The 22627-nt window shown below is 39.0% G+C and overlaps 2 protein-coding genes across 15 annotated transcripts in view; one reads left to right on the top strand and one right to left on the bottom strand.

Moving 5' to 3' along the window:
* ERAP1 (endoplasmic reticulum aminopeptidase 1) overlaps nt 1–17070 on the top strand; it is a 34616-nt gene extending 17546 nt beyond the window's left edge. For all 4 annotated transcript variants that reach the window (XM_004263514.4, XM_049707066.1, XM_049707067.1 and 1 more), the window contains 11 exons: nt 2323–2454; nt 2602–2673; nt 3955–4109; nt 5590–5669; nt 6238–6421; nt 7782–7938; nt 8636–8820; nt 9517–9678; nt 10174–10314; nt 10859–10940; nt 14954–17070. In XM_004263514.4, the coding sequence (XP_004263562.1) occupies nt 2323–2454; nt 2602–2673; nt 3955–4109; nt 5590–5669; nt 6238–6421; nt 7782–7938; nt 8636–8820; nt 9517–9678; nt 10174–10314; nt 10859–10940; nt 14954–15109 (1506 nt within the window). In that variant the 3' untranslated portion in view covers nt 15110–17070. The remainder of the gene's footprint in view (nt 1–2322; nt 2455–2601; nt 2674–3954; nt 4110–5589; nt 5670–6237; nt 6422–7781; nt 7939–8635; nt 8821–9516; nt 9679–10173; nt 10315–10858; nt 10941–14953) is intronic.
* Nucleotides 17071–17090: 20 nt separating this feature from the next.
* Nucleotides 17091–22627, bottom strand: part of CAST (calpastatin) — a 125002-nt gene continuing 119465 nt past the window's right edge. For all 11 annotated transcript variants that reach the window (XM_033400713.2, XM_049707070.1, XM_049707069.1 and 8 more), the window contains 2 exons: nt 19511–19576; nt 17091–18617 (listed from right to left, as the gene is read on the bottom strand). In XM_033400713.2, the coding sequence (XP_033256604.1) occupies nt 19526–19576 (51 nt within the window). In that variant the 3' untranslated portion in view covers nt 17091–18617; nt 19511–19525. The remainder of the gene's footprint in view (nt 18618–19510; nt 19577–22627) is intronic.

Below are 22627 nucleotides of genomic sequence, written 5' to 3' on the forward strand. Positions count from 1 at the left end.
GTGGGACTACATCAAATTAAAAGCTGTCTGCACAGAAAAACAACAAAATGAAAAGGCAGCCTACTGGATGGGAGAAAATACTTGCAAACCATATGTCTGACAAGGGGTAATATCCAAAATATATAAAGAACTCATACAACTCAATGACTAAAGAAAACAATCTGATTTTAAAAGGAGCAGAGGAACTGAATAGAAACTTTTCCAAAGACAAACAGATGGCCAGTAGGTACATGATAAGGTGCTCAACATCACTAATCATTGGGGAAATGCAAATCAAAACACAATGAGAGGGCTTCCCTGGTGGTGCAGTGGTTGAGAGTCTGCCTGCCGATGCAGGGGACACGGGTTCGTGACCCGGTCCGGGAGGATCCCACATGCCGTGGAGCGGCTGGGCCCGTGAGCCATGGCCACTGAGCCTGTGCGTCCGGAGCCTCTGCTCCGCAGCGGGAGAGGCCACAACAGTGAGAGGCCCGCGTACCGCAAAAAAAAAAAAAAAACAGAACAAAAAACACAATGAGACATCACCTCACGCTGGTCAGAATGGCTCATCTCATAAAGACAAATAGCAAGTGTTGGCAAGGATGTGGAGAAAAGGGAACCCTCGTGCACTGTGGTGGGAATGTAAATTGGTCCAGCCACTGTGGAAAACAAAATATTAAAAAATAAAGCTATCATATCCAGCAATTCTACTTTTGGGTATTTATTCAAAGAAAACAAAAAACACTAGCTTAAAGAGTTATGTGCACTCCCACGTTCCAGGCAGTGTTATTTACAACAGCCAAGATAATTGTTTCCATAAGTGACCATTCCACAGTGCAATATTTAGCCATAAAAAAGGAAATCTTGGCACTTGTGACAACATGGATGGATCTTGAGGGCATTATGCTAAGTGAAATAAGTCAGAAAGACAAATCCTGTATGATCTCACTTATATGTTAAGTGTAAAAACAAACACACAAAAAATGAGCTCATAGATTGGTGGTTGCCAGGGGCGAGGGGCGGCGGTAGGTGAAATGGATGAAGGAGGTCAAAAGGTACAAACTTCCAGGTTATAAAATATATTATAGGGATATAATGTACAGCATGGCAACTATAGTCAATAATATTGTATTGTGTATTCAGAAGTTGCTAAAAGTAGATCTTAAAAGTCCTCCTCACAAGAAAAAAATTTGTGACTGTGTAATGATGGATGTTAGCAAGGTGTATTGTGGTGATCATTTTGCACTATACACAAGTATTGATTCATGTTGTACACCTGAAACTAATGTTATATGTCAGTTATACCTCAAAAAAAACACCAGTCCTGTTGGCAGGAATATGCACACCATGTAGACATTCAGGGACCTGGGCTTTGCCTATCTAGTGACTCTATGATCCCCTAGAACCAGAGAGAGACTACCTCTGCCTAGGGGGGGACCTAAGAAATTTTCCCGGAAAAGAAGATTTTGAGTTATGTCTTAAAGATGAATTGGGCTGTGCAGTGGAGGCTAACACAACATTGTAAAGCAACCATACTCCAATAAAAATTAATTAAGAAAAATGATGAAATGGGGCTTTTCAGGAAGTAAAGAATGTAGAAAGGGCTTTCTTGGAAGAGGGAATCATGATTTCTTAGGAAAAGAAGACTTGAAAGAGGGTGGTTGTTGAGAGAGAGGGATGGAAGAAGGAAGGAAGAGTCCTTGGTGGTTAGTTGTATGCAAAGTTCAGGGGGAAACAACGTAAAAGAACATTTTGTTATCCTTGGACTACTTCCCTCGTTTGTCACCTGTCTGACCACTGGAGGCATTTGAGTTTGTGACCCATGATCTACAAGAATGGGAGTGGAGGGGAGAAGAGCTCTTATCAGGGGAATGCAGAGTATTTAGGAATTCTCTTGCTCCCTTTCTCATTGTTACTCTTGCCCTGCCAGTTCTCTTTGCTCAAGCCTGCCTGGGCTCCAAGATTCCTCACCGGTTACTCACCTTTGCTTCTACCCCTCCCCACTCCCACCCCAGAGCGGCAGTAGGAGAGCCATGTGGTGGTTCAAGTTCAGTTTTAGTCTGTACGTTGTCCACTCACCTGTGAATAATGGAAGGTCGCAGATGTTGGGGAGGCTTGGTTAGTGATAGAAAACGGTTCCAGTGGACTAAAAGCATAAACAGTCATGTTGATCCCCTGCCTCAACAGGTCCAGGTTTAACCCACTTTCTCTAATTGTTCCATGAATTGCTAGACACTAAAAAGGTTACTGTATCTGCATTTTAAAGAATGACTCCAAAATAGTGTGAGGGTAGATTAGATGGAGGCAAACTACAGCTAACAGTTATTTACGTTGTCTTTTCAGGGAGCTTGTGTTCTGAATATGCTGAGGGATTATCTTGGTGCCGATGCATTTAAAAGTGGTATTGTAAATTATCTGCAGAAGTATAGCTATAAAAACACAAAAAACGAGGACCTTTGGAATAGTATGGCAAGTGTGAGTATGTTTTTGTGTATCTCTGTGTTTGGGACTGACAGGCCTATTATCTTGTTTTGTTTTTGCTCTGCACCACATTAATCCCTCTGAGAAGAATCGTGAGTGTGTTTTACAGAACTGAGTGATGTGTTTATTTTTGGTTTTTAGATTTGCCCTACAGATGGCACGCAACAAATGGATGGATTTTGTTCTAGAGGTGAACATTCATCTTCATCTTCAGTAAGTTTTTACATCTGTACATGTTCCCCCGAAGCACATTCTTTGACTCCGTTTTGTTTGAAGGATAGATAGCTCTGTGCTGAACTTTCCGAGATCCTTGATGATATCAGTGTCTCTATAGATAAGGCTGCGTTTAAACTATACCAGACTGACAGACTTCCACGATTTTTCTTAAATCTATCTACGCAAGGGAGTTGTCCAACCTTCTTTGGTACCACATCTCACTGATACTAATTTCTTCAGCTTCACTCTCTGTAAAGCAGTGGATTTATGACATGTTTCTGTGGTAGGTCAGGACTGTATCCATCAGGCCATGTCAGTCGTTTCCGTAGCTCTTCATTTGTGAAAAAACATGATGGCAGTGAGCATTCTTGAGCGCTTACTATGTGTCAGGCACGTTTGAGGCACTTATGTGTAGTATCTGCTTTACTCTTCACAACACGCCTATGAGCGAGTACTGTTATCCCTATTTTTACAGATGGGAATAGGAAATCCAAAGGCATATGATTAGTAAATTGTAGAGTGGGGATTTGAATTTAGATCTAACTCATGTCTTTAACTGCTAAACTATAAAGAATTCATAACACCTGAATCACAAAACAGTCTGAGTCTCTGTTTATCTGGCCTTGTGGAGTATTTTCATAGGTAGCTGAGGGTGAGTCTGGAGATCCAACAGGATTTTATCCACCAGATTTTTCTTTTCTTGGCTTTTTTGCTTTTAGAGACAGCTTTATTCAGTAGTTACTAGATGTGTCCTGTAGTACGTTTTATCCTTTTATTAGCTCTTAAATATTTTTTGAAAACTTTTAGTATCAAAGAATAGATCCTCGTTTGAGTTCACAGCCATCTGTTAAGTGTGAGCCATGTCGGTGTTATCGCTTGGGAAGTACAGGCTCTTGATGGGACATGTTTTCCCCACCTTGCTTGTCTGAGAGCCAGCATCGTTATGTAGGTGTTGAACGCGTGGCCACTTTCTGTCCCTTCTCCCCCTGCATTCATTCACACTCCTGCTTTGTGCCTGGTGCCAAGCTAAGGTCTGCCCAGGAGAACCAGGTGTGGTACCTGTTCTCAAGACATCTATGTGTACAGGAAGAGAATGAAAAGTAAACAGTCAGTGCTTTAATGGGCATGCAGTGGCTGGAGACAGCGGGGGAAGGGAGCAGGGGAAGGGACGCAGAAGAGCTTCACTGGTTGCAGCGCTGTGAGCACAAGCTTGGGTTCTTTCTTTTCCTAGAGTTGGGTCCAAGTGGGTCACGCATCTGCCTTTTTCTTATAAACCAGCACTGGCGACAGGAAGGCCTTGATGTGAAAACCATGATGAACACCTGGACGCTTCAGAAGGGCTTTCCCCTGATAACCATCACCGTGAGAGGGAGGAATGTACACATGAAGCAAGAGCACTATGTGAAAGGCCCGGACGACGCCGCAGAAACTGGGTAACGTTCACAGAGAGAAACTCATTTTGTTGCCTAGGTAACATCTGTCTTGTAGGGTGAACCCTTATTTTTGAAGTAGTGCCCTTAACTTTGTTGCTAAAATATTTTAATCAAATCTATATATCCTAGGAATTTGACTTATACACCACCATCTATTCAAAAGGATGAAGATGATGTATAATTATTTTAACATTCTCATGGTTTGTAGTTACATATGATGGTAATTTCCAGTTACTGGCTTGAAATCAACTCCAGTAGAAGCATTTGCCACTTAGTTACAATAGTGCCTGGCATTTGGGTTGGAGCTGAGGACATAAACATTTAGGTGATTTCTGGGAAATACAAGAGACTCCATTCTCTTCTTTGGAAGTCTTGAGTTAGATCCCAGAACCTGTTTGTCAGCTTAACACTACAGAGGACATCACTGGAAATGAGACACTGCAACTGGACTGACCCTGGATGGACACTATTTACAAAACTTTTTATTTTGAAATAATTTCAGACCTATGGAGAAAATATAAGGAGAGAGCAAAGAATTCCATATATTCTTTGTGCAGATATGTGTTAACTCTTTACCACATTTGTTTTCTCTCTCTCCATATAACCTAAAATATCAAACAGTTCCAAAAAATATGATCTTTATTTCTTTCTATATATATATGGCATATATATATTTTTTAAATGTTTGAGGGTAAGTTGGAGACATGATTTCCTCTTTACCCTGAAATACTTCAGTGTCGTATTTCCTAAAAAACAAGAGAATTCATTTATGTAACCACAGTACCTTTATCAAAATTATGAAGTGAGCTTGATAAATACTATTATCAAATGTATCAACCTTATTCAACTTTCCTCAGTGGTCCTAATAATATCTTTATAGCACAAGAAAGAAACCTGGTTCAGGATTTTACATAGGATCACATTGTATTACTGTTCACATCTCTTCAGTTCTTTTTTTCTGAAACAGTTCCTCAGTCTGTCTTTCTTGACCTTGATATTTTTGAAGAGTACAGGCTAGCTATTTTAGAGAATGTCCTTTAATTTGGGTCTTCTGCTGTTTCTTCACGATCAGGTTCAGCTTATGCATCCTTCGCAGGAATTCCACAGAAGCGATGCTGTGTTCTTCTGAGTATATGATTTAGAAGGCACATGCTATCAATTTCTGCCATTACTAGTGGTCACATTTTTAAAGTTAGGCACCCTGAGATCCCTTGAGGCAATCACTGCGCAGGCTGTCAGGGCTCACTTGAGCCCAAATTCCTAGCTCTATTCAAGGAATCCAAGAAGAATGAATAGTGCCCCAGCTGGCCACTCCTACAAAGCTGGAAAATGGGCTGGGGATGTTTTGAGCTCTTTACAGTAGCAGTTTTGGGTACCATCCTTCTTTAAATGAGCCAGTGCCCGGAGCGTGGTAGGAGATTTAAGAACTGCTTGTTGCAGTGAATCAGCAAATGAACAAATCCATCCTCCTTTCTTGTAGGTACCTGTGGCATGTCCCATTGACATTCATTACCAGCAACTCAGACTCAGTCCAGCGATTTTTGCTGAAGACAAGAACAGGTAATTTGTTGTGGAACTAACTAGCTTTCTTCAAGAAGGAACTATGGAAATGTGTAGGACTTAGATAATAAGTTTTCTTTGCTATTTATCTTGGTTAAAACAAAAAGGATCAGATCAGCCTTTATCTTAAGCAGATCTGTGACCCAATTTCTAGTGAAGAATATAGGTTTGAAAATACTGTCTGGTTGCCAAAAAGGAAGGACAGTATCTTGCCAGATAGGGATTAAAACAGTTGAGTTATGTAATGCTGAGGAGAAGAGATACTTGGGAAAATTTCCCCTTACTTCAACATTGCTGGGTTATATCATACATATGGCCTGAAACATGGCATTCTTCTCATAGGTCTATAAATCTCACAAAATTAGTGTCTAAAACTAGTATTGGCTTTTGTCTATTGGGATGCTGTTTTCTGGTTTCTAAAAGGAATGTGTTCAATATGAAACTCATTTCAGTATTAAAATTGTTCAGTATTAAACTCGCCTTTAATTTCCTTGTCCAGTCTCTGATCAGAAAAGCTTTCTCCAGGCAAGAGAGAAAATGGAGCTATGATTTATTTTATTTGCTCTAGATGTGCTCATCCTCCCAGAAGAGGTGGAATGGATCAAATTTAATGTTGGAATGAATGGCTATTACATAGTGCATTATGAGGATGATGGATGGGATTCTTTGACTGGCCTTTTAAAAGGAACACACACGGCCATCAGCAGTAGTGATCGGGCCAGTCTCATTAACAATGCTTTTCAGCTTGTCAGGTAATACAAGCTCTTCACTGTCTTGGTTTGTTTCTGAAAGCTGCTGTTACCATTCAAATCCTTGATTTCTAAAGATGAAAGTGATTGCTAATAAGAAGTTGAAGGGTGTTTTCTCCTAAGTTCTTCTAACAATTCAAGGTTGCTTTTAGTCTTAACCTCTTATCTGCGTCCGCTGAGTAAGGCAAAAGTAAGAAATCTGTATTTTAATCTTTATCATTAATGACTCGGATCAGACTGAGACAAAAGTGTAGAAAACCAGGAGACCAACATCCTGGAGAAGCCCCTTGCCTGGTCCCTAAAGCCTAGTCCTGCGGCTTTTTCTGGCCCTGCTGTAACAGATCAGGTTTCTCCCCGCTGGGTCTCTGACAATCCTGAAGGCTTCTTAGAAGACCAAGTGGCCCAGGCCCAAGTTGTCGGCATTACATCTCTCAGACTAAAGGAGAGATCTCCACACGCCCCACTCCCACCCCACCCAAACTGGATAGCTGGACTGCATAGCATCTTTATGGCTCATACAATGTGGCCCAACCAGATGACCTTTGAGTGGGTGAGGATAGTGTTCACTCTTTTTTTTTTGCCCCATAACATTGGCTTTTCAGGAAATGTTCCCCAAGCCTAAAACTCAACCTTCTTCAATATTTAGGTAGAACTGAAGTCTAAGGGGAATCACCCAAGTGGGAGGGAATACTGTAATTCTCAGCCCCACGTGTCTCTGCTCTAAATGTTGTGGACTTCCTTTCCTGGGCCTCTTGAGGTGACAGAGAGCAGTGGGGAATAAAGATAGGGGTTGATTATCTAGCCGTTTCTGCCCTGCCTAAATATTCCCTTCCATAGCGCATTACTGATGACATCATAGGGGATTTTGTGTTTATTTACATGAGCGTGCACCCTACCACTAAGATGTTTAACACCAACCCTCTGTAATGAAGAATTGATATCTATATTCAGTTTCTTTTTGAAATGGAGACAAGGATGTGTTGACTCCAGGGACTCATACTTGTGACTGAGTGGCAGTCTCAGGTGAGGCTTCCTGAAGGATCTTTGATCAAATTTTCCATTTTACTCTGCAAGTTCAGCACAGTCCGACGTTTCACAGAGGGATAGATGCTGACCTGTTCCCTTCGCATCTTAACCACAACTCATAGAGCTAGTTAACCCTAGCTCTATTATTTGAGAAAGTTCCTTCACAGTGTAAACATGCCACATGTTGTGATGTATGTGACAGGAAAGATGTTAGTATAAAGGAGCGTTTATATCCGATTGAATGTTTTGCTGGAAGGTTGTTCAAATAACTTTTGAAACAAATAGTTGATTTCCTGGATCTTCTTTTAAACTGCTAACCCTGGTGTCTCTTGACCAGCATTGGAAAGCTATCCATTGAAAAAGCCTTGGATTTAACCTTGTACTTGAAACGTGAAACTGAAATCATGCCAGTGTTCCAAGGTTTGAATGAACTGATACCTATGTATAAGTTAATGGAGAAAAGAGATATGAATGAAGTGGAAACTCAGTTCAAGGTAAAAGCCTGAAATAAGTTGAATAGTTTTTAGATAACTGGTTTGCTTTGGTGTAGGTGTGGAAAAGAGTTCTTATCATGGTGTATATTATATATATATAATATAATATATGTATCTTATATATATCTTGATATATTTTAAAGAAAATCACAATGACCTCAGTATTTGGGTTGACCAATGAAGACTTTGGTTTTATTTTGGCACTAAAAATAGGCATGGCACTGTTAGATTCTGTTCTTAAGTTTCACAGATTTGCCATTCCCTCATTAGGCTAATTGTTTATGTCACTTTTCTTCTGTACTGTGGTAGTTGCTATTAAGATTTTCTGAGACTCAGGTACTTAAGCAAGAGGCACAAAATTGCTCCTTTTGGCAAAATGTAATGACGTCTTGTATAATTTGCTCTCAAAATTTAGTCATATCAACTGTCTCTGTTAGTTTGCTTTGAAAGTGGCAGTTCATCTTGATTTTAAGTAGATAAGGATATGTTTATAAAAGATTGTTACACAAATACTGAAATCGTTCATCATTTCTTGCTTTTGACCCCTTTTATAATTATATAAACAACTGCATGGTTTTGGAAATATGAATTGGACTAAGCTTTAAAAAATAACCCCCATCACCTGAGGGTGTATTGGATTATATAAACCATGAGATGACTTGGGACGGGACTGGTGACATGTGTGGCTTTCCCACAGGCCTTTCTCATCGGGCTGCTGAGGGACCTCATTGATAAGCAGACTTGGACGGATGAGGGCTCCATCTCAGAGCGAATGCTGCGGAGTCAGCTGCTTCTCCTGGCCTGTGTGCGCAAGTACCAGCCCTGTGTGCAGAAGGCAGAAGGCTATTTCAGACAGTGGCAGGAAGCCAATGGGAATTTGAGGTCTGTTTTTATCGAACAACCGGTTTGTTCAGATAAGGGGTATCTTTTATTTTTCCACCATCATTGCTAAATGTTGGGAGAAAAAACAAGTATAACAAGTCTCCCCTGTTGTCCTTTTTGGGAAAATAATTTTTTGTTTTTAGACTTATCTATGCATTGCTCAACTTTCTGTTTTAAGTTCCTGACAGGAGGCCGGGGGTTTGGTTAATGGGGAGGCGGGCGGCAGGGATTCAGTCCTTTTAGACTTGGGTCTTAAGTCCTATCCAGGAAATACTAAGCCAACAATATACGTGCTTCTATTCATAAAAGTGCTTACAAACAGGTGGTCCTATTGGATTCCTGACTTTTGTTCATGGACTGCATTTTAAGTCTAGTTTGAATTTCCTTCTTTTGACTTGAAAAGTGACCACCTATTGAGTCACTCAGCATCCTTAAAGTATGTTAGAAATGTAGGTATTTATAGAAGTGGCATTTCACAATGTATTTTTGAGAAGGCTACTTAAAACCTACTTTCAGTTTCTTTCTCTTGCTTCTTTCCTAAAGTGTTACTGAAGGAAAGAAGTTATTTTTGTTTATATTTCCAGGCATGCTTCTCTGATTGTGGGTCCAGTTTATCCTTTCATAATCTGCCTCTCTCGTGCATGCAAACACACTTCCGTCATCTCAGCCTCTCCGCGGGTGTGTTCTTTTCCACAGGCTGCCCAGCGATGTGACCTTGGCAGTGTTTGCTGTAGGGGCCCAGAACCCAGAAGGATGGGATTTTCTTTATAGTAAATATCAATCGTCATTGTCCAGTACTGAGAAACAGCAAATTGAATTTGCTCTCTGTATTACCCACAATAAAGAAAAGCTTCAGTGGTAAGTAATTCATTCATGTTCAGGTAGCCAAGAGGAATTAAATTAGATCAGATCCTTCTGGCATCTGTTTTTGTCCTCTTGGCCAGGAACTGCATTTCCTGCTGGGAACATTTATGCAAGAGGGCACACATCTAATGTGTACGGTAAATAATTAGAGAGCAGCGGGTGTCAGGAAAAATATTTAAAGGAGTATGTATTTGCGTATATCTTTAAAATAACACATTTGGAAATTTACACCGGATATACCTATCTTAGCTACATTTGTGAGCAAATGAGAGAATATATGAGAATCGGTGTTGTAAACACTGTACAAATGTTACTTTTTATTATTATGTAGCTATAGGGAGTTTCTCAGGGCTCTGGTAACCTATTTATCTTTTGTGTCTTTATTATTGGCAGATCAGCTTTTTTCTTTCCCAAATTATTTTATTAAAGTTGTTTGGAACTTTTTCAGGGCCTCTTCGTTGCTAACACTTCTTGTCTTAATCATTCTAGGCTACTAGATCAAAGTTTTAAGGGAGATACAATAAAAACTCAAGAGTTTCCAGATATTCTTAGAACTATCGGCAGAAACCCAGTGGGATATCCACTGGCCTGGCAGTTTCTGAGGGAAAATTGGAATAAACTTGTACAAAAGTAAGTAGTGCCCAAAATTGTGTTGTGACTGGCAAAAATTCCTAAACCTGGCTGTTTTAGCTACGTTTGTAAAATAACAGTGATTATCTAAAGGGATTCTTTTGACTGAAGAAAGGAAGTAGAGGTGCTTAAAATACCCTTAGAAAATATGACACTCTAATTCAGTGCTAACTAATGGATCTGGATGGTCAAGTGTTTCATTCCATCTGGAATAATCTCTTCCCGCACCCCGTGACCTACCAGAAGCCGCCTGCACAGTTCAGGCAAGTCTTCTGTTTAGTACTTCCACTTGTTGTATCTGCCCAAACTCTTGTAGCACCTACTGCTTCTGTCATTTTCTTTTGGGTACTTAATCTTTTATTCAGCGGCTGGTGTGTTGATTTTTTACAACTAGATCTTAGCCCATTGGAGCAAAGGATCACGTCTTATCTTTTTCACACCTAACCAGTTTTTAGTTAATTGCTATCACATATACGAGGCACTTAAAAACACATGTCGAATGAACAAATACTTCACAATACATTTTGACAATTTCTATTTCTAGGTTTGAACTTGGCTCAAGTTCCATAGCCTACATGGTAATGGGAACAACAAATCAGTTCTCGACAAGAGCACGGCTTGAAGAGGTAAAAAATAAATAAATAAAAAGCTTTCTTTTTGAACTTCAGTGACAATTATCTAATAAATTATCTAATAAATATGAGGTAGGCAAAATACTTTAAGGGCCTGATGAATTAGAAATGGATTTTGTCACTTGGTAAACGTTCTTTTTGGATGGGTGTTTTGTTTAGTGTGGTGTTTTTGACATGAGCAAAAATCAGTTACAAATAAACCATTGAAAACTGTGCCTCTTCCCAAACACATTTAGAAGTCTTAGCTCTGCCATTAAAAATTTTAGGGCTTAAAAATTACTTTAGACATTTAATCCCTGTTTAGGATGTTACAAGTGATTATTGGAGGTTTAAGTGACTGAAGTGATCCTCTAGTTATTTTGAAAGAGGCAGGTCTGGAAGCTAGGCTCTCCACTATTTGAGCTCATGATTTCCTATTACTTACTTATGAGCCATCTACTTTCAGAAAGAATTCTAGGCAACTTTTAAGGTCCATATATAAAATAATGCTAAAATAAAGAACAAAAAACTGCATAATGTTCAGAAAGGAAATTGTATGAGGGATTTATGCTGAGGATAATTTATTGCAGTTGTACCCTAAGTTTATCATAGCTTCCTAGCAGCCAAAGAAAGATGAGAAAACAGTATGCGTTATTGTCAGGTAAGAGAGAACCATGGAACATACAAGTTTTCCACAAAAGCAGACTTTTCTCTCAGTCTTAAACTTTTGAGGAGTTTGCTGTATGGGTCATTTTGTTGCGGTGGCTTTTCTATAATAATATTCTCTATAGTAAAGCTGTAGAACAGATTTTACATGGTTTTAAAAATGGTGCAATTAGATAAAAGCTGAGAGCCTAATATTAACTTTTTTAGGAGTGGTTCCATTGTGTAGTCTGGTTACACCATGATCTAGCTCGATGGAGAGTGCTTTGAAAATGGGAAAGAAATGTCACAACCCTTTTCTCCAATTTTTCAGTAGCCTCACCCAGGTTTGTAAAATTAACTTGCACCTAATAATTCAAGCTTGAATTCTAGTGAAGTCTACAGCAGAGATATTCTGTGTGATGACAGCAGAGCCATCTATGGGCTGGGACCAGATAGACCAGGTCTGTAGCAACAAAACATTTCATTCATTATCTTGTTCTTTCATTAATTTTCTCATGAATTCATTCAAGACATATTACATTCTTACTCTACAACAGGTGTGGTTTTAGGTTCCAGGGCTACAATGATGAACAGGATAGACAAAGCCCCTGCCCTCGTAGAGCTTAAATTTTACTGGGGGAACCAGACGATTACAGACAGATCAACTCATGTCAGGTAGTTACATGCTCTGAAGATGAATAAGGCAAGGGAAGGAGAGCGAGTGACTGGGTAAGGGAATGGTGCTGTGTCCTGTGGGATGACTCGCGGACCTTTGAGGAGATGTTGAAGGAAATGCTGATATCTAGGCGGAGAGTGCTGTGTGCAGAGGAAACCTCAGGTGCAGAAACCCTGTGGCAGGACATGTAAATGAAAGAGCCCGAGATGTTGTCCGAATGTAGAGTGTCCTACTGACATTTACAATGCAGGAGTCATCCTGAGCCCTTCCTTCCCCTCACATCGAGTTCATCCCAAGTCCTGTTGGCTCTGCTTCCGGCATCTGCACCCCATCTGTGCACTTCTCTGCTCTTACCCTGGCCAAGCCTTTCTCACCTCTTGTGTGGCCTATGGTGACAGCCTCCTTCCTAACTGGCCTCCCTCCTGCCACTTTGCCAATACCACACCATCTCCCACCTTTAAAACGGAAAAACAACCCACGACTGACCCTGTCTTGAAACCCTGCCTGTCACTCTTGAAGTTGCAAACCTCTCCTTCCCATGTGAATGAGAAGGTCCTTACCTGGCTCCTGCCCGCCTCTCCAGCCCTTTCTCACATGCTCCTGTGTTCACTGTCTCGCCCACTCCAGCCCCTCAGCCTGCTCCTGGGCCACCAGGTGTTTCTCCTGCGCGAGGCCTCTGCGCTTTCTTCTTCTGCCTGGCTTGCTCTTTCCCCAACTCTAGACCGGAAGGGTTCATTTTCTTCTTTCGAGGCCCCAGCTCAGATGTCACCTTCCCAGACCACTCTGTCGAAAGCAGGCCACCCCCTCCCCGGTTGCTATCATAGCCCCGGTTTATCTTCTCCTCAGCAGTATAGAGTCAGCAGAGTTCATTGCTTGTCTCCCCAGGCAGACTGTAAGCTTCGTGAGGGTAGGGTGCTTGCCTGATTCATTGCCTCATCCTCAGTGTCTCGCACAGTAATCAAGCCGGAGAAATGAATAAGTACCAGAGTAGAGATTCATGAAGAAATGGGTGAGGGGGAGTCCCTGGTACTTGCTGGGCTTTAGGTTCTGCCCTTCACCCACATTACACGACGACATCCTCACCAACGCTCTGCAGTGTCACAAAGGAGGAATCCTAGTCCCAGAGAAGTTAATCATTTACTCACCAACTAGTAGCATAAATCTGGTTTTCTACCCATATGCACAGAAAATATTCTCAAGGAGGCAGGTTTGAATCAAATACGTACTCAGTTGAGATGCTGAATTTCCCAAGGCAGATGAAGATAGGAGTGATAAATTGGGGTCAGGAGAAGTAGAAGGGCAGGCAGGGGTTAACAGCTGGCTTTGTTAGAGCTCTTGCAGGCTTGTTTTTCAGTACTATCATGGTAGGCTTCTTCAGGATTAATTAATTGGACCAATTTGTAAAAATATCGATGTGGTTTGACTGAAGAGTGCCCAGAGTGATTTTTTTTTTTGAAGTATAGTTGATTTACAATGTTGTGTTAATTTCTGCTCTATAGGCAAAGTGACTCACCCATACACATATTCTTTTTCATATTGTTTTCCATTACGGTTTATCACAGGATATTGCCCAGAGTTACTTCTTAAACTGCCTATTAATTAATCTTGAGTTCTGAGAGACAAAACAGTAGATTGTGCTACAGTTTAAGGCGGGACAGTGAAGCGGGTTAAGTGTTTTCTAGGTTGCTCTAGTAGGAGGGCATGCCTTCAGCTCCCAGAAAAGTTCTACTGAGATTTAATTTTAAAACAACCCCGAATCATTTAAAATTGGAATTTGATCTTTCAAAAAGCCTATTCTTACCCCCCTCCTTTTCCCAAACTTACGATGTTATGACATGGATTTTTAAGGAATTAACTGTCTGGAATCCATGCTGAATAAATAATGTATCTTGGCTTAGACTTTCTTCCTGTCTACGAAATCAAAAAATTGATGGATTAACGTGAAGTGTATGGGAAAAGTTTAAGAACACTTGAAGGTGAGACAGAGTAGCACAATGGTCAATGCTGTTGCAAAGCCAACCTATTCCTCATGTGAGCTTAAAGGGGATAAAGTACCCATCGGTGAAACAATAGCAAAGATATTTTTGAGGAGATAGTCAAGCGATTCTTATCTCTTTAAAACCACGGGGAACTTTGGGTGGATTTTATCTTGAAGGAACAATACATCAATTGTGGATTAGGATAAAAAAAATTGGCAAGGTTTGGGGTATTACCACCATAACTTGCTAAGAACCCCATTCCCCAGTGTTTCTATCATAACAGACAAGGCCAGGCCCATGGAGGAAGACTGCACGTATGTGGCTGAAACTGTTTTGCTTGGCAGAGAAGATACTCTGCACATTCTGCTTTTTCAGCTATGTTTAAAAAAGTTAAGTTTGCATCTGTGTGTCTATAACAGAATACACATTAGATACATGCGATTAAAACTTAATTATGAAATGGTAAACAGTGAAGTCTTTTAGAATCTGGCAACTGTGAATAAATAAAAAAGCTGCAGAGAAAAAACACAAAACTTGACATCGTGAGGCATGAGCTCATTTCATAGAGCTTAAGTTTATGTACATAATCGTATCCAGACACCTGGCCCTGTTCTCTATGTAGAATTTTGAAAAATGCTGGAAATTTGGCTTCAGTTTTCTTTTAACTAGCCTGAACTTTGTGTAACTTAATAAAACAAAATTTTAAAAAACCAATTTTTCCTCACAAGGTAAAAGAATTCTTCAGCTCTTTGAAGGAAAATGGGTCTCAGCTCCGTTGTGTCCAGCAAACAATTGAAACCATTGAGGAAAACATACGTTGGATGGATAAGAATTTTGATAAAATCAGAGTGTGGCTACAAAATGAAAAGCTTGAACTGCTGTAACAATCCGTTCCTTGTTGGTTCCTGTGATGTGTAATCTCCAAAATTTTATTGAATGTGAATATTTTAAAAATAGAGATGGTTGTCTTGGCACCCAGTGAAGATATTTCCTGCTCCTTCAACTCCTTATTCATTCGTTCCTTCTTATGAAGACTGGCTGTTAACTTTTTCATCAGGGGGTTATTGCCACCACGTGTTCCATTATAGGTGTTACCCCCAGATGTAAACCCAAGTGGTGGGTTCCCTACTATGGAGAAGTGAAGTACCTTATTCTTCTATTTTATATTTTATACTTAAGCCCTGTGGTCTCCAAACCCCTGGTCCCCACACCCTGCTCCCCATGTGCTTGTCATTCATAAGCTGTTGTGTCAGTCTCCTGGGAAGACTCTGAACAGTAGTGACTACTGAACCATGAACCCCTGGGGCAGTGATTGAGCCAGAAGGGCCCGGAGGATCCGCTTTCCACCTTTCTCTCCCTTGCTGCGTGCCCAGGGGCTGGCTTGTTGGAGGGCCACATCATGAGACTTCCCTGGCCTCTGGCTTTTGGTTGACCTCCCAGGAGGGCAGATAAGAGCTGGGGTTGGGGAGAGAGTAGGTGATGATGGTGTTTATTCCCCAGGTTCCCTTGCAGGTTGCCTCAGGCTGGCCTCCACCGAAGGTCTCAGCTCTAGGGAGGTGGCCCTCTTTCCCACAAGCCTTCTCCATCTGTGCGTTCTACTAAGTGCTTCCTCCTCTCATCCCTTCAGGGTGAAGGGTGAAGTGGGAGCCTGGCTTCATTTAGTCCTGGCTGGACTTGTGGTTTCCATACATCCTGCTCACATTTTTGTTTAAAAAACAAAAAACAAACAAAAAACTCCACAGAAACCTTTTATAGAACCCTCCTCAGATAATCCTAATTTGAGTGTGCCATCTATTTCCTCAGGACCCTGAATAATAGTGTCTCTTCTGAAAAAGCCGAGTGCGTTCAGGTCTAGAAGAGAAACCTTTCATTTGAAGTTGAACCTCAGAGCTTTTGATCCTTAGGTAGGTGATGCTTCCTCTCCTTGTTCCTTATTTGGCCCAGTTTATAATCTCTAAATAAGTTGTTATTGGCACTTATTGCCAGTAAGGCATTACAGTCTCTAGTAAATGATAAGGTATTGATAAGAAATGGAAAATACTTGCTTATATTAGCCTAAGTAAGTGAAGACAGTGTGTTGTATTGGAATTGAAGTATTTTATGAGTTTTCTTTTTTAATATATCGCAAAATTTATGATAAAGGAATATGATATGAAAAATGTCAATGTGTTTTTCTAATACAGTATGGAATAGAGGATCTTTTCTGGACATAAATGTGTTTTGCAATTCCATTTTCATACCTATTGCATGGCTTAATGGCTTGAGAACTAAAACCAGAAATCACTGTAATTTCCATCCCCAGGTGTTTTTCTTCTAAAAAAACATACAAAGCCAAGATTTTAATGTAAAATATTTTTCTTTAATTGCATCTTATATCTTGATTAATGAAACATGGAAAATAGTGGTTTTCAGTTTTGGTCACCTGAGGAACCTATTTTCATTTGCTTTTAGAGAAGTCCATTTTCTAAAGAGACACAATATTGCCACACAATGTGCAAAACCCTTTTTGGTAATAAAAAATTGTTATTTACCTCTAAGCAAATATTTGCAGTTATTTACTCCAAATTAGATGGGTAAAAAGGACTGATTTAGATCCTGTAGCTTACTCAACTCATCATTAATTACTAGCAAACACCCAGGTGTTGAACACGTTTCTAATAAACAAAAAGGCATATTCTGAGTACCTTAACTAATATGTTTACTTTAACAGGTATTTCCTAAATGTCTGGATTTTGGTATGTAATTTTAAAATACTTATATGTATGCATGTAAATGAGTAATACTGCAGCCATATCCTTGCAAACACATCTGTCAATGTCAAAGGTTTCACTTTTTTTTTTTTTTTTTTTAACAAAACCACTTTGTACTACCTACACATAGTTGAAATCCCTCAGGAAAAGTTTATTTTCTTGTTAGTGCCTTGAAAAGGTCTGTTTAGTCACCATAATCCTGGCTTATATTTCCCAGATTTAGACTAATAATGCCTGCATCTCTGATGGGATGGAGACATAGCATTTGAAGTGGATGCAGTTTGAAATCTCAGAGGTATATGCATGATTTTTGAAGACAACTTTTAGATCGTATTAACAAAACTAGATGCCCATTATAAGCAGTATTGTTATTGTTGCTTGCCTCCCACCCCATTAGACAGTATTGGTGATATTACTTATTTTTAGTGAAGTTGCTAAATCCTAATAAATAGTTTAAACAGATGCTGAGGAAGGCTGTGCTCTCTGAAAACAAGGAATTGCAAATCAGTTTTATGATGTGTACCTGATATTTTTTCCTGCATTCACTATCAGGAAATAAAGATGGGATTTGATAAATATTTAATTTCATCAATGACACTGGTGCTGTATTCATAAACCGTTCAGAGAGGTATGAGAAACCATTCCAAGTTGTGGGATATCAGACACTAGTTCTTAAATTGCTGTGGAGGAAAAGCAGATTTTTAAATTTTTTAAAAGATCTTTTTCTTTATTTTTAAGCAGAAGTTTGTGTTTTTGGTAAACCCAACTTCCATTAAGCTACATGCTGTACAGTGCAAGACTAATGTGGCAATGGCTCTAAGCAAACAACTGCTGCTCAGGTTTTACAGAGAGAGGCTGGAAAGCCCAGCTTAATGCAGTAAACCAGCAGAGTTCAAGCCATATGAGTATTCTAAGAATTAGATTTTGTTATTCTTGGAACTTGCTATGCAAGACGCAGAGTCTGCGTTTTGCTCTTCTGACTCGAGTCAAGTCTCAGTAGGCCTGTGCTGACGTCCTAACCTCTGGCAAAGAAGAGTTCAGCCTGAAAAGGGGCGCAGTGCTTCCTTGTCTGTCCAGGTTATCTATTGTTAGCAGCTCAAGAGGAGACATGTGCCCAATGTACGATATTTTATGTTTGCCTTATAAACATGAACCCAAAGAAACATCAAATACAGTTCAAAAGCCCAAGAGGAAAGGGGTAATGAGAAATCAGAACACTGAAGAATATGTAAAGCATTGTTTTCCAAATGCTAACAACAAAAAAATTAAGTGCAAATTGAAAATACTAATGAGATTTACAGGCACAGGGTAGAAGGTGCAAAAGTTTGCAAAGGTTTTTCCTTTTGTGTGTGTTGCTTTAAGAAGCTATCAAATATATCTCTTAGAAATATAAAGCTCCTTTCTCTCCCAACTGAAGACAATTTTTAAAAATTCGAAGTTTATCAGTACTCAGTAGAATAACACAGGCGAACCAGACAAATTCAGTTTCTTTTCAGGAGAAGAGTAACAAACAATGTTTAGGATGTCAAGAGACTCAACAAATACTGCTGTCTAGAAGCCACTCAGAAAATTTTTCTGCTGTCAAAGGCTTTTGTTCTTCAGAAGTCACCATCTACCAGCTGAAGATTTTATATGCGGATACCTTGAAAAATTCAAAGAAGAAAATCCAGTGAACCATTTGATATGTAATTTTCTTATTACAGGCATAATAAATTTAAGGAGGAATTTACTAAGGTTGATATGAGAGTCAAAAATTAAAAAAAATTTATTTTTATAATTTTGGGGAAAATCTTTGGAGCAGTTCTAATCAGTATACCTCCCTCTTTGTAGGAAATAAAAGTGGATTCATGGTGAGAGAGCCTAACCCAATTTAACCTACATTTTCATTTCTTTTAGGTTTTTGGCAGCAAGTGATTATAAGCTTTTATGGTTTAGAATAAGACCTGTTCTCTCTGTTGCCCAGCTCTCAAGATAGATCTCACAGACTCCCTCGTCCATACCAGCTCTTTAGTTACCATACAGTAGAATCAAACACAGAGCTTTACTTTCTCAAACTAAGATGAACAAAAGTTGTCAATCTTTTCCTTTGCCCTATTCTCAAAACTCTAATTACCATCAGACCCTAGGGGGGGGTACTTCTCCTCACTCCACAATGTGTTTGTATTTTGGGTAATATCTATATCATAAGGCCATTTCACTATAAGATGTAACATGCCAGTTCTGCTCTGCCCCAGTAACCTGCAGTCATGAGCATTTGGGTTTCAGTCAGGTAGACTTAGATAGTCATTTTCTTTAAGAGCCTGGCCTAATATCTTAAAGAGTTCTTAATTATAAGATTAATGTTTTTAAACATTCCGATAGCACCATTTATTACTTTACAGGGAATTACTCTATAGATTTTGCAATGTATATTTCATGCCAATAGCATAAAGAGAACATGAAATACTCAAGAAGGGGACTTCATTTCTCTCACCTATAAGACATAGGCTGGTAGAAGGTACAATTGTCTTCATTTACAACAAACACCAAACTTACCAAATAGTGTGAACTTTAACTTGTACTTTTTCCATCATCTTTTCGCTTGGAAGTTTCCTCCTTTGCCTAGAAGGACAAGTAAAAACCATCAGTGAGCTTTTTATTTTCTGGATTAAGTACCAAAAACTGATCAACCAGAAGAGGCTTATGAGGAAATAGGCTTTTCAGAATTAAAAGGGCAAAAATGGCAGTCAGCAGGGGAAAATAAGATGGTCCTTTTAAAGTATCTCATTTAGCCCATACACTGAATTCTTCCCCTTAAAGTTTATAAACTAAAAATAACCTTAAATGATTCTAAATTTTTTACTCTAGACTTCGTGGGGTTTTTTGTTTTTGAAGGCCAGCATAATTGAAGAAAAAAAATACATAGGTGTTCATGGATGGTATCCATTCGTTCCACAGTGATCCATTCTTCTCTTATACTTGGGGGCTTACCTGGCAGCTAATCCACTCAGCATATAGGGTTACTGTGCTTTCTATTTTTTGAGTATGTACTTTGTATTAAATAATAAATATTTAATCAGATATAATGGCATGAGCAACTAATTATCAATCTGTTTTCTTGTATCTTTCATGGATTTCACTTTTTTTGAGGTATAATCGACATATTAGTTTCAGGTGTATAACGTAAGCATTCCATATTTATAAATATTGTGGAATAACACAATAAATCTAGTTAAAATCCATCACCATACATAGTTACAAAATTTTTGTGATGAGAACTTTAAAGATCTACTCTCTTAGCAACTTTCAAATATGCAATACAGTATTTATTGACTGTCATTACCATGCTTTACATAACAGTCCCATGACTTAAATATTTTAAGTTTGTACCTTTTGACTACCTTCACCAATTTCACCTACTCCCCCATCCCTCACCTCTCTGGCAGCCACCAATCTATGAGCTCATGTTTTTGTTTTTAGATTCTACATATAAATGAGATCATAGAGCTTTCATCTTTCTCTGACTTTTTTCACTTGCATAATGCAATCGAGGTCCATTGATGTTGTTGAAAAGGTAAGATTTCATTCTTTTTTATGGCTGAGTAATATTCCATTGGGTATATATACCATATTTTTTTTATCCATCCATCAATGGACACTTAGGTTGTTTCCATAACTTAGCTATTGTAAATAATTCTGCCATGAACATGGGAATGCAGATATCTTTTCAAGTTATTTTTTTTTCAAAGATTTTTTTGATGTGGACCATTTTTAAAGTCTTTATTGAATTTGTTACAATATTGCTTCTGTTTTATGTTTTGGTTTGTTGGCCGCGAGGCATGTGGGATCTTAGCTCCCCAACTGGGGATTGAACCTCTGCCCCCGCTGCACTGGAAGGCAATGTCTTAACCACTGGACCACCAGGGAAGTTCCTAAGTTAGTTTTCATTTTCTTTTGATAAATAGCCAGAAGTGGAATTCCTGGATTATATGGTAGTTCTAGTTTTAATTTTTTGAGGAATCCCATACTGTTTTCTATAGTGACTATACCAATTTACATTCCTACCAACAGTGCACTTTCCCTGATGATTAGTGATGTTGAGCACCTTTTCCTATGCTTCTTGGCTATCTGTATGTCTTCTTTGGAAAACTGCCTATTTAGATCCTCTGCCCAGTTTTTCATTTGGATTTTTTTTTGCTGTTGAGTTGTATTAGTTCTTTATATATTTTGGGTATCAATCTCTTATCAGCTATATGATTTGCAAATATTTTCTCCCATTCAGTAGGTTGCCTTTTCATTTTGTTGATGTTTTCCTTTGCTGTGCAGAGCTTTTTCGTTTGATGTAGTTATACTTGTTTTTACTTTTGTGCTTTTGTTGCCTTTGCTTTTGGTGTCAAGTCCATAAAAATCTCTATTAAGACTGATGTCAAAGAGCTTACTGCCTATGTTTTCTTCTAGGAGTTTTATGGTTTCAGATCTTATATTCAAGTCTTTAACCCATTTTGAGTTAATTTTTGTGTATGGTTTGAGATAGAGGTCCAGTTCCCAACACTATTTATCGAAGAGACTGTCCTTTCCCCACTGTATATTCTTGGTTCCTTTATCATTAATTATTGACCATATTTCTGGGCTGTCTATTTTTTTTTTTTTTTTGGTTGTGCCATGCAGCTTGCAGGATCTTAGTTCCCTGACCAGGGATTGAACTCATGCCCTCAGCAGTGAAAGCGCAGAGTCCTAACCACTGGACCGCCAGGGAATTCTCTGGGTTCTCTATTCTGTTCCATTGATCTATGTGTGTGTTTTTATGCCAATACCACACTATTTTGATTACTATATCTTTGTAATATAGTTTGAAATTAGGGAGCATGATGCCTCTACCTTTTTCTTCTTCGAGATTGCTTTGGCTGTTTGGGGTCTTTGGTGGTTCCATACAAATTTTAGGATTATTTTTTCTATTTCTATGAAAAATGTCACTGGAGTACAGATAGAGATTGTACTGAATCTGTAGACTGCTTTGGGTAGTATGGACATTTTAACAATATTTTTTTCAATCTGTGAGCATGGAATAACTTTCTATTTATTTATGTCTTCTTCACTTTCTTTTATTACTGTCTTGTAATTCCCATTGGATAGGTCTTTCACCTCAGTTAAATTTATTCTGAGGTTTTTTCATGCCATTATAAATGGCATATATGTGTTTATTTCTCCTTCTTATAGTTTGTTATTAGTGTCTAGAAAGAGTATCTTACACTTTTACTGAATTTGTTTATTCTGTCAGTTTTTGGTGGAGTCTTTCGGGTTTTCTTTATATAATATGTCAGTTTTGCAAATAGTGACAGTTTTAGTTCTTCCTTTCCAGTTTGAATGCTTTTAATTTCTTTTTCTTGCCTAACTGCTGTGGCTAGGACTTCCAATACTATGTTGAATAAGTGGCAAGAGTGGGTATCCTTGTCTTTCTCCTGATCTTAGAGAAAAAGTTTTCATCTTTTTACCGTTGAGTGTGATGGTAGCTGTGGGTTTGTTATGTATGGCCCTTATTATGATGAGGTATGTTCCCTCTATATCCACTTTGTGGAGAGTTTTTACCATAAATGGATGTGGGTTTTCAGATCTTTTTCTGCATCTATTGAGATAATCATATGATTTTTATCCTTCATTTTGTTAATGTGGCAT

Source organism: Orcinus orca, chromosome 3, assembly GCF_937001465.1.
Source record: "Orcinus orca chromosome 3, mOrcOrc1.1, whole genome shotgun sequence".
NCBI classification, from domain to species: Eukaryota; Metazoa; Chordata; class Mammalia; order Artiodactyla; family Delphinidae; genus Orcinus; species Orcinus orca.